Genomic DNA, 12,725 nt, shown 5'->3' on the forward strand with positions numbered 1-12,725 from the left:
GTACAGCTAGCATCTCTTTTCGATTGATGTGAAGATGCCTTTGCTCTGTGGGCCACTCGCCTTGAATACATTTTCCTGCCATGTGTGCTCCCCAGGCGTAATCCAATGCATCTGTTGTCTGTGGGCTGAGTAAAAGGCTGTTCCTTGTGGGTTGAGTAAAAGGCTGTTCCTTGTTGAGGTGACAAGCTTGAGCCCACCATCGAAACTCCTGTTGAAGGCAAGGAATTAGTGGTATAACTGTTTCCAAACTTTGACAGTGTTGAGACCATACACTCTTTTGGTACCATTGTAGTTTCCTCATATGCAGTCTGGCATATGGAATTAGTAGTATGCAAGATGCCATGTAGCCCAAGGCCTGCAGAATTTTTCTTGCAGGGAGTTGGGTCTTTGTTGCCATCAATTGAAAGTATTGAGTCAGTTGTCCTTGCTTGTCTGGCATGAGATAAGCCATCTGGGCCATTGTGTACAAGCTGGCACCTAGGAATATTATCTGTTGTGAGGGCACTAGTTTTGACTTATTTTTGTTTACTGTGTACCCCAGGCAACTTAATAACTTTTTTACGAACGCCAGATGCTTTAGAAGAATGTCCTTTTTCTCTGCTTGAATCAGGCAGTCGTCAAGGTATGGATAAATTTGAATTCCTTTTTGCCTGCAAAATGCAATTACTGGTTCCAGGCACTTTGTGAAGACCATAAGCACAGTAGATAAGCCAAAGGGCAGTGCAGAGAATTGATAGTGCATTGAACCAGCTAGAAATCTGAGGTATCTTCTGCAGTTTTGTCTGATAGGGACTTGCAGGTATGCCTCCTTGAGGTCCAAAGTCACGAGCCAAGCTTTCTTGCCCAACATGGGAAGAAGCTGCTGTAGTGTCAACATTTTGAATTTCGGAACATCCAGGTAAGTGTTTAGAGAAGAAAGATCCAGAATGGGTCTCCAGGCTTTGTCCTTTCTGGGAACCAGAAAGAGTCTTGAATAAAATCCTTGTCCTTGCTCCTGTGATGGTACCTTTTGAATAGCTCTCATGTCGATGAGTGCTGTAATTTGTTTTTGAGCCTCTGCCCATTGATTTGGTGGCAGATTTGGCATTCCTTTTAACCTTGGCAGAGTGTGAAAGTGGAACCTGTAACCTTGAGATACACTGTTGAGAACCCATTTGTCTTTGGTGATGCAATGCCAATTGTGATATAAAAGTGCCAGTTTTCCTGCTAAGGGGGCTGCCAAGAGAGAGCTGTTTGGCAGCTGTAGTGGGAAGTCACTGAGGCTGCTTTTTATAAGGTTGTGGCCTGTCTTCCCCTTCTTTCTGGCCTGGTGTACCCCATTGTCGAGACCTGTAAGGACCTTGTGCTTGACCTCTACCTCTTGGATGTCTGTATCTGCCCCTTTGAGGTCTGTCTGTGACTGGAAAGGGCCAATTCTTTGTTGGCCAATTTCTGCTAAAACGAGGAGGCTGAACCTGTAAGAAATCCTTCACCGTTTGCATAGATTTTGCCTTATCCTCCATCTTCTTTAATACCTCCTCTGCCTTAACTCCAAACAACACATCCCGCTGCAAAGGTGCATCCAATAATTTTGCCCTAACATGATCTGGTAACGAATGTTCTTTTAACCAAGCATGCCTTCTAATGACAGAGCCTGTAACTGCTGCTCTACAGGAGGCCTCTAAGGAATCAAACCCACATTGCAAAGTATGTTTTCAAACTTGTTCAGCTGCATGCAATAAATCCTGCATTTCTTTAAAATTAGGAGGATCTGAATCTGGAAACATCTTTTGTTTCAACTGAGACATCAAAAATTGCTGATATTTTAGCATGTGAAACTGGCAATTTAAGGCTCTCATTGCTAAAGTTGCAGACGTATATACTTTCTTTCCATCTGTCTAATGCTCTGGAATCTCTGTCAGAGGGAACTGGGTTTTTTGCTGATGAGGCCTTAATCCCTTTGGGTCCCTGAGAAATAGTTTCAGGGTCAGCAACAGGGCTTTTATACAGAAATTTGTGTGAGTCAGGGACTCTGTAATATCTATCAGGTTTAACTGGGGCTGGAGGTAAGGAGTCAGGGTTTAAGCTGGATTCAGTGTACACATCATCCACAATATCTAACACTGGCGGAATAGCAAGGGGTCTGTGTTGAGGCAATAAAAGGAAGTTTCTGAGCCTTTTCTTGGATTCTGAGTAATCATGGCCTTCCCAATGGAAATGCTCCCTCATGGTATGTAAGGTCTCCCCAAAGGAGTAGTCCTCAGGCAGAGAGGCTGATGGAATTGATTCCTCAGCATCAGAATCCTCATAAGGGGGTAAGGAATATCCTAGGTCTGAGGATGAATCTGAAGAAATGGACACCTGGTCGGAAGATTCATAGTCTGTATCCTGTCTGGGCCTTTTATCAGGAGGGGGATGGGACCCCCTGATCAGGGTGATTAGGTCTTCGGCCATTTTGAGCATTTGCTTCTTAGGCATGGAAGCCTGTCCTGGAGAATGCTGTATCTGTTTCTTTGTTTTTAAGGGGGCCTTAGACCTAGCAGAGGGTTTAATGGTTCTGGATTCGGAATGAAAATCTCAGGAGTCGGCCAACCGGCACTTGCGAACTGCTTCTGCTTCGGGCACCGCACGGCAAGAAAGACTGAAGAAAATGGCGTCGGCTGCATCTTATATACCCCTGTTGCACTGACGTCATGGAGGAGGTGACAGCAACCGACGCCAGACCAAGACTTTGGAACTCAGGCCGACTGGGGAACCGCCTGATGGCAGGATAAACCAAGTGTAATGACTGCAGCAGTGTAACACGATGAACATCAGACAAATGTAGGTTTTGTAAAACAGAATTAGAAACAGTCGCACACCTTGTTGCGGGTTGCGACATACTAATGGCAGAAGGAATAATAATGTGGCAAGACTGCTGCACTGGGGATTGTGTAAACATTATGGTATTGAAGTGGCTGAAAAACACTGGAAACATGAATCACAAAGCATCATAGAAAATGATGAAGTCTACATCACATGGGATCACCCATTACCAACAGTTCAAAAGATAGATGCGAGAAAACCAAATATAGTGGTTCATGAAAAGAACACAAAAGTAGCACTGACCATTGAAATCACTACACCCAGTGACTACAGTATCTTGCGTACAGAGACAACACACAAAGTCATAAAACATTAGGATTTGCAGGCAGAAATGAGAGCAGTGTGGAAGAAAGATACCCAGACAGTTCCAATAGTAGTAGGAGCAACCGATCTTATAAAAAAGAATCTACAATCGTATTTAGATACTTTACCAATATATGCAACTCCGTACGAACTGCAGAAGGAGTCATTACTGGGCACATTGTGGGTGCTGCGAAGAGCACTTCTGGCTGACATCAAAGATTGAAACAATACTAATCTCATGAATTTGACTTAGGAATGGGGTCCATTCCCATCATTCTTTATGTTGATTATATACCCCCCTCTAGTGCTATGCATAAGAAATAAACATGAAAGTGAGGGCAATTTAAACGGCTCCAAGTAACTGACAGGCCACAACAGGAATGGGTCCCATCTTGTCAGACTGTCATTAAGGAAACAAATCCAACCATGCTACAAAATTATATGAATGTTAAAATTCAACTTTTTCTGAAAACTGAGAAATTAAGTAAATAAAGACTTAAAAGTAATGTCAAGCTTAAATTCTGCAGGGGGAAGTGTGTGTGAAGGGCAATAACATCACCCAAGCAAACAACTTGTGAGCGACTGTTGTGTGCATGACCAGGCTACGAAGGAATACTGGTTGGCTAATAAAAAGGCTAACAGCAGTTGCAAAAGTGAAGGGCAAGGCATCTGGGGCACTCTACCGCTTCTGGAAAGAGACTTAGACAGCAAAAAGAAACTATTATCAGGTTGCAAGGCAAGACAGAAAAATAAGGATAGTATTAGACACCCTTCATAAGGGATGCCGGCAACAAACAACCTACTCACCAGTCCACAGGACATCAAAGGCATTTAGAAGGAATACTTCCAGCAACTTCTGAATGAAGAAACTGTACTGCTCCAGACACAGCCTATGATGAAAGAAGAGGAGGAGCCCACTCTATAAGTAAGAACAGCAGTAATGAAAATGAAGTAAGGGAAAGCAGCAGACTCATATGAGGTCACTGCAAACATGATCAAGATTTTGGGAGAGTTGGGGGAGAAATGGCTCCTGAGGGTACTCAAAGCAGTGTGGAGAAAAAGGCATATCCCAGATGAATGGAAAATAAGCATACAAGTGCCAATGTACAAGAACAAACGGAATATACACACCTGTGGGCAGTATAGAGGTATCAAGTTCCTGTCACATTACTTGAAAGTTCTGGAGAGGGTGATGATAAACTAATAAGCAGAGTGGTTGAGAGTAAGATGGGAAACAAGCAGTTTCGATTCAGATCAGGATGCAAGAGAATCGACCCAATGTTTGATGTTTGAGAAGAATCCAGAGATGAGGAAAAAAGTCTAGTTGGCATTCCTGGATTTGGAGAAAGCATATGACAAGGTCACAGCAAAGATGATTTGGGTAGCCCTGTGATGGTTCCAAGTCCCAGAAACATTTTAGTGCAAGCTATGTACAAGGACCCAGTAATACATGTATGAACAATGTTGGGACTTGCAAAGGTGTTTCCCGGTGGAAGTGGGTGTGTAATAGGGTTCAGCTCTGACTCCACTGCTGCTCATAATGATGACGGATTACATTAATCAACAAGTTGGAGGAAACAGATAAATAAAGTTGCTGTATGCACATGATGTGGCATGGCAGGCAGACTCTGAACAAGAACTTCAGCAAAGGATTGAGGACTGGAATGCAAAACCGAAGGCACACTGGTTGAAACAGAGTACAGACAAGACAGCTGTAATGGCAACAGATGGGTGAAATAAGAAGAAGGTGAGAATTGACACAGAAGGGAAAACAGTGAAACAAGTCAAGAGCTTCAGGTACCTGGGAGGAGTGGTTGAAGAGAAAGTTAGTCTGAATGAGGAGGTCAAAGCTGGAATAAGAAGGGCTGCAGCTAACTGGCAGAGTGTCAGGGGTACTTTATGACAGAAAAATGCCAAAGAAGCTGACAAGTAAGGTGTACAAAACAGTGGTGTGACCAGTACTGCTGTATGATACAGAAAACTGGGCAATGCAGGCAGAGATAGAGGTTATGGAAATGAAGTGTTTGACATGTAGCAGGATGCACAGTGTGTGACAGATGAAGAAATGAGGACATCAGAGCAGAAGCCCAAGTAGCTCCAATTGCTGATAAGTTAAAAGGGAACAGATTATAGTGGTACTGGTACATGTGCAGGAAAGCAGAAGACAACTTGGTGAGGAAGACTTGGGACAGACAGGAAGAAGGCAAGAAAAAAGGAGAGTGCCAGCAAAGATATGGATGATTGTGTGAGAGAAGAACTTTGACAGACATGACTGTTGAAGAAGGTAGGAAACTGAATCGAGAGGATGCCAACAGCTGATGTGACACATTGACTCCATGTAGAAAATGGGAAAAAGGATTTTGTTGTTGATGCTGATGATGATAACATACAAAAAAATAAATAAAATATATATATATATATATATATATATATATATATATATATATATACACACATATACATTCAAGTAAACCACAAAACACAAATTTACCTTAATGCTGCAAGCAGGGGGCTCTGCCATTCCGCACTGTAGCGTAATGCCGGTTCCCCATGGTCAACATGGTCAACATTTCAAATGTCGATCATATGGTCTCGGTCATATGAATTTCGACATTTTGAAATGTCGACCATTAGAAGGGGACCCATATATATATATATATATATATATATATATATATATATATATATATACACACACACACACACACACATATATATATATATATATATATATATATATATATATATATACACACACACACACACACACACACACAAGTAGGTCAAATGTTTGATGCATGTTTGGTTGACTTGGGACTCACTGATTCATTTTCATTGATGTCTGATCTGTTGACCATGCAAAAGTGGCAGAACAGGACTTGTACCTCTTGCAAGACCGCCGTTAAAGCCCATTTTGGCAATTTGACAAATTGGGAATCACTGAAACAGGTCAACTATCAGTTAGTTAGTTACTGACATTCCAATTTGCAAATGATGATCTACGTATATACAGACAAATAAATGCAAGCACACACAACACACACCCCTCCTTAGTATTAGAAACTATTCTAAGATTAAGTAATATGAACAATGCGACTACTGCAATCAAATTGCTCAATTTATATGAAGCCTCAAGACGGTGGTCATGAAAACCTGCTAAGCATGCTGAGTAGACAATTTTATGAATGATGACATTCATACATTAGGAAACTTCTACTATCTTGACAAAAAACCCTTCAGTATTCTAAAAAGAAGACATAGAGACCTGCATATACTACTCCAGAAGAGAAAGATGTCTATGCTCCATTAAAAGTTACCTATTTTACATTTGAGTAAAATTATGGGATATGTTTGTTCTTTCAACAAATGTTTATTTTACAGTATTCTACATTTATTTATTTAACATTTGTTTATTTTAATTTTAGTTTATTTACCTGCTCCACTTAGGGAAAGACACACAAATAAAGCAGAATGGACTGTTAGATACCCTTAACAATCTTCTGATACCAACCACTTTTACAAAAGAATGCAAAATAATGCAAACAGCACACATTATACTATACACTGTTAACTGATCTAATTGTAAATGCTTTGCTGCTTCAGAGTTTCACAAACAAAAGGGATAATTAGTAGGACATATAACGTATTGCAGGATAACCACAGGAAATCAATCAGGAGATGGTTAGAAATTATTGGAAAGAGATATTAGATAAGCAATTCTCAAAGAAACAATGGGAGAATGCATGTATGGCTCCCAAATATGCAGCAAAGTCTAGAAGATTTAGGATTTTTGTTTGAAAGTGTTTGCATGGGTATTTTTATACCCCAAGCAGACTCCAAATATTTTTTCCTCAGGTAGACTGCAAATGTTGGAGGTATGACGGTAAAGAAAGAGGTAACTGGGAACATATTTTCTAGGAGAGTAATGAGTTGGCAGAGTTTAAAATTCCCTGTACACTAACTACTCTACTGGGTAAGCAAACTGATGTAACTAAGGAAATCATTTTTTGAGCTGTGATACAGAATAGGCATTGCCTAGACATAGTAAGGCCTTGCTGAGTTTAATTATGGTGGCTGCCAAAAAAGCAATTACTAGAAAATGGAAATTAAAGTCTAAACCAACTGTACTAGAAGTAATGAATATAGTAAAAGAAATAAAATAACTAAGTAGGATCTTTAGAAAATGGTAGGAGCACACTGCAGCGAAAGAAAATTGGAATTGTGGGAACAATACATGTAAATAACGTTCTGGAGGAGGAATGAGGCTTAAGGGATGGCAAGAATTGAATGAGCTATGTAATATTCGAATAACAATGACTGTATAGTAGATTAAGTGTGATGTATAATATCTGTAACTGAAAATATGCTAATATGATTTGTTTTCACTTATATAAATGTATTATTGTCTATGTCATACGTGATAATTAAAAAGATGTTTCTTGTTCAAAATTAAAAAAAAAAAAAAAAAAAAAAAAAACCTAAACAAGGTACTGACTTGTAAAGTGATTACTTGTTTTGCACTAGAACTTATTACCTAGCATAGCACACTTGCTCCCGATGGAAGTTTCAAAATGGAACTGTCTTCTGAACAGTCTTATAGTACTTTGTCAGTTGACTACTTAACTTAAACAAGTTGCACTGCCTCTCTTTCACTGTCTAGTGTGCTTGCTTTAATAACAGACAATCTGTGGCATAACATGGGTCCTGTTGTAGCAACTTGTTCAAAAGACTGGTCCAAGTTATACTATATCCTGTTTTAGAGATACAGTTGTGTTTACACCCCCATCAAGACCCCAAAACGAGACAAACATTATTTCCACAATTAAATGCAACTTAATAAAAATCCTTGTTTTTTTTTTTTAATAAAATTGGACAGTATAAAAAGGATGGACACTTCAAATGAAAAATGTAGTTACATTACTGTATATTACTTCATGTAATCTTTTAAAAATAACATTTTAAAAAGGAAATTTACAAACACTGCTAACACAATTAGAAAGAACATAAAAGGTTTTTGTTCTGTGAAGTTCCGTACTTGGCCTGTGCAACAATGTCCATCTTTTCACTTTTCTTCCAGAAACTAATCTAATGGAAGAGTTTCTGCTATGGGAAATATTAAATTACAAATAATACATCTAATTAATCCATCTTTTAAGTTATTCATCACAAATATCTGCAAACAAATATGTTCTCTGTTTCTGTACTGCATTCAGACAATGGCATCACAGAATATATTTGAAGAAATATACTTCAAGAAGGTTGTGAATTTAGGAAGCGTCGCAGAAAAGAAAACAGATGTGAAGTCCAAAGACTATTCTGATCTTATCACTATGCTGTCTTCATCAGCAACAGACTGATTAAAACTGAACTGCTGAAAAATGCTACTGTAGCTTTTAAATAATTAATTTCAGGAAAGGCTGCTCTAGCCACAGGAAGTTTATGTCTAAAATCAGCTCAGGAGCACCTGCATGTGAAATAGACCTGTAGAAGCCACCGTTTACAGAATGTGAGTTTAAGGTTTCATTAAATATAATCCAACTGCACTTCAGTAACTCTGAATTCCAAAACAGTATAAAAGCATAATGGACACCCTGAAGCCTACATATAAAGTATGCAGCTCCCACTTTCACTGCTGATCATCATAAAACTTTCTTTACATGTTATTCCCATTTCTATCCAACAGCCATAACAATGCAGTCATTATAACTATGGGTGTGAAGTTCTGGTTTATAACTCGGGTGACTTCTGGGATTGATAAAATATTTTCTGAACAACATTTAAACTTGTATTTGGTGACTACATGAATAAAGTGCTCATATTCTTAACAAATTTTCCAAAAGGCTCTTATATATGCTAAGTGTTAGGATGGGAACAGGAAAAAACCTACATTCTAGCCACATGTCAAATGAAAGGTAGTGATGGTGGTGGTGGTGATTATCCATACCACTCGTGCTTCCTAAAAAGCCCTGCAACAGCATCATGGGGGCAATGCAGTTAGGTAAAAAAAACAATTTAAAACATATTTTAAAATAAAATACAAGTGCCAAACATTCCTTAATTAGACTGCCGAACTGTTGAGGCTAAACCCTATCCCCAATTAAACTGTCAAGCAGTTCACAATAAGTGTCTTCACTGCAGACTGCTCAAAGGGTTAGAGGGCAAAATGTGATGCTTCACAGACTGCTGAATGGTCTGAGTAAACGAGCATTTCACTTTAAGATCAGCAGTTCATGACTAACATATGGATTAAAAACTGCTGAATACCCTAGGAAAGACTATTATCCAGGACGAGAGCAGCAGATGCAAAGACCTACTCCTATGGCTAGCAACCTCATCACAGTTACTAGCATACCAGAATTCTTGCCACATTAAGGGATTCAAGACAGTGGCCGCTATGTAAGGTACTATGACATAGAGCCATTGAGACTATGATTAAAAGTCTGTTTTCTTTGAGCATATTGTGAAGGTAAAAACTACTGATGGGTAAAAACAACACTAATGCTAACCTGCTAAAAAACTAAACAAATTTGCTGTATGATAGAATTTCTTTAAGGTTAAGATAAAATGAATTCCCAATTTCCCCCACTGGAATTAAGGAGGAGTCTGAAGTCATCACCCCTGTTACAAAGAATTTTTCTCTCTTCCTTCTACGTACTTAACTGAGCAACAACAGCAAACAAAATCACATTTTTTTAAATGACAATTTGACAGAAAAAACAATAGGATGGCCTTTAACAATGGTGTATTAGGCAGGATACAACAATTATAAATGTGAGAAAAAAGTATAGTCTAATCTAGCTTGCAAAATACCAGACCTCAGATTAATAGCCATGCTGGTCATAATCCCAGTGAGGCAAAAATGTTAACTTTACATATAGTTCATGGCTTGACTTCCTGAAGCTGTGTTCCATTTCCGTTCGGTTTGAATATCAAAAATAACATTAGCTGGTTCCAAGATGGGGTTGTCTCCTACACCAAAATGGAGAGTGCGCACGTCTAGCTTGATATGCTACTTACTTAGCGTCAGAAGGAATATAACACATCCATTCTTCAATGCACATATATTTCACCACCGTGAATGCACACACCCTATGTACATTCACATACAAGCTCCTGGATATACATGCTCAGTACTTTCCAACACAACCATTCACGCTAGCAACTCAAAGATTAATAGATGTATACCTCCTCATGACTCGCACATTAAATTGTACTTCCTTCCATGTCCTCTTGCCTTGTGATAAATATAATGTACATACTCTTAAAAAAACACAGCTCTCTTGGAACCTCTCTGTGTCTTGCATGCACAAAGCTGAACTTTCAGTTGACAATGTGCCCAGCAGTAGTGTACATTAGAATACACCTTCTTTACAGAAGCAGTTTTCCATTTCGGTGGATTTTCAAGATTTTGCCTAGTCGTTGTTTAGCTGTAGCCAATCCTTTTTTGGGGCGCTTTCCTATTAAAGAAGAAAAAAAGCCTGTAACACAGTAAACAAAGTTGCCACATCACCAGACCTTCATCTGAAGTTAACAACATCGTATAATACAATATGCTTTAGGTAACTACAAAGCAACTATAAACACGTAAAACTGTGCACAATTACAAACACATATACAAATCAAATTCACAAAAAAGATCGTGCCATGACTACAAACTAAAAATAACTTGTGGGATCACAAATCATTTCATCCTTAAACTCAAGTCATTTACTACTGACCTCACACTAGGCACACCAACTCCTAACAGTTGTACACTACCCTGTAAGAGAGTTTATTATAAAGTAAAATAGCAAGTTTAGTTGTTTACAATAAAATCATACTAGTTTCTGAATTTACAGAATTACCGTGTCCTGAAAAACTGCTTTGGCAAGGGGAAGACAGCCGTCGTTGGGTCAGAAATACACCTGGTGCCATAGGTGTAGTACCACGATTTATCTGGGCCATGCCAAAGATACCTGGACCTGCTGTGTATTCATGATCTGCAAGGCTACCGGCAAATACTTCTGCTTTAAGCTCACAGGCTCCACTGCTCTCTGGAACTTCTGTGCTCTCTTCCTTTATTATAACTTTTTTCTTAGTGTACTTTCTTTTCTGCAACTTCTGTTGCTCCTAAAACACAATGCAAAATAGTTACTCATGAATACTGAAACAGTCCCATGACATTTGCAACTGCATGTAACAGACTTCGACTGTAATATGCTGCAACAGGTTCAAGACACTTGTGACCACAGTTCTTCCAATAATATCCAGTTTGTTTCTCTTTATTGTATCCACTAAGCATACCTACCAGACCAGATTACTCATTTACTTTAACTGTTTCACCAGGATAACTATGGCTTTCCAACACTTACAATAACAACTCTCAAATTTAGATTACTGTCAAATGAAGGACAATGATTCGCAAATAAGTGCAGCAAATCATATTCTGGCACATTCTCTACAGGTTCATTCAGACTACAGCTAAATATAATGCAATCAAGAAATAAAGCTAACCAACTGACAAGTGCAAATCTTAAGAATAATGCCTGTACTTAATCCATTACGAATGTGGAGGCATATGCACCAGAATAATGCATAAGTAAACATAATTCTATGCTGTTTGCCTCTGTGCTTGCCAACCAGCAAGCCACTCCTGACTGGACTTGAGCCTTTTCATTTCCCCACAATAAGTAACTCTAGCACAAGGCAAGAGTCAACCCAGAGGGGCTTCCAGGCAGCCATGAGGGTGCTTTGTGTGCCTAGCAACATCCCAGCAATGATGGCATATGATATAGGCCCTAGCACCTAATCTGGGCAGGGGGAAAAATTAGCTTCCTCACTGTGGGAGCTACAATGCTCTTCTTGAGTAAATACATGCTCCTATGCACCTCTGATGAGAGCTGCTTATGCAGCTTGGTGTCCAAACATTTATCCCTGAGCTGTCCTTTGCATTGTCGCCCCTCCTCCAAACGACTATGACACTGGACTGAGCCAGTACACCCCCCCCCTTCCACCAAGGATAGGTACACCCATCATTCCTACACCAACTCCAACAGATGCCTGAGTAGTCAGTCAAACCCGGTCACCTAGGCTGTAGACAAATATCCTCCTGTCCCTATGAAAATCTAAGAAAGGCTGACTACACATCAGGGCCAGTAATACAGATATCCATCTAGTAGATGTTAAAAAAACTATTAGCAATACAGTCTTCCAGGTTAGAAATTGGAGTTAACAGTTGGCTGCAGGTTCAAAGGGAGGCTGAATTAACTTATCCAAAACAAAATTCAAATCCGTAGGAGGAGTCACTTTTTTCTTGATGGTTTAATATGCAACCTCCCTTTAAAACTACTTAAACTGAAATGAGGAAGATAAGGGAGAAAGGGGTCCAGTGACAAACAGGCTAATATGGCCAAAAGGTGTGACATTGAAGTGTATCCTAAACCAAAATTGAGGTGTTGGAAAATCTGAGGTGCCTTCATGTGAGGTGGGGCCTTGTCCTCAATGCTGGAACCAAAGAGAAAATCCTTTCTATCTGGATAAATAAGATTTCCTAGTAGCAGGCTGCCATGCCTCCTTCAGTACTTGTTGAATTGTCCTCA

At 39.4% G+C, this 12,725-nt stretch overlaps 1 protein-coding gene across 1 annotated transcript in view; it reads right to left on the reverse strand.

Annotated features, from left to right (window-relative positions):
- Positions 1-7,984: 7,984 nt before the first annotated feature.
- PHF8 (PHD finger protein 8) overlaps positions 7,985-12,725 on the reverse strand; it is a 3,148,719-nt gene continuing 3,143,978 nt past the window's right edge. Inside the window, exons 21-22 of the mRNA XM_044080095.1 lie at positions 10,992-11,256; positions 7,985-10,604 (exon numbers count right to left, since the gene is read on the reverse strand). Of these exons, the coding sequence (XP_043936030.1) occupies positions 10,516-10,604; positions 10,992-11,256 (354 nt within the window). The 3' untranslated portion in view covers positions 7,985-10,515. The remainder of the gene's footprint in view (positions 10,605-10,991; positions 11,257-12,725) is intronic.

Source organism: Protopterus annectens, chromosome 8.part0 (genome assembly GCF_019279795.1).
Source record: "Protopterus annectens isolate FY-2018-M chromosome 8.part0, PAN1.0, whole genome shotgun sequence".
Lineage (NCBI taxonomy): Eukaryota > Metazoa > Chordata > Ceratodontiformes > Protopteridae > Protopterus > Protopterus annectens.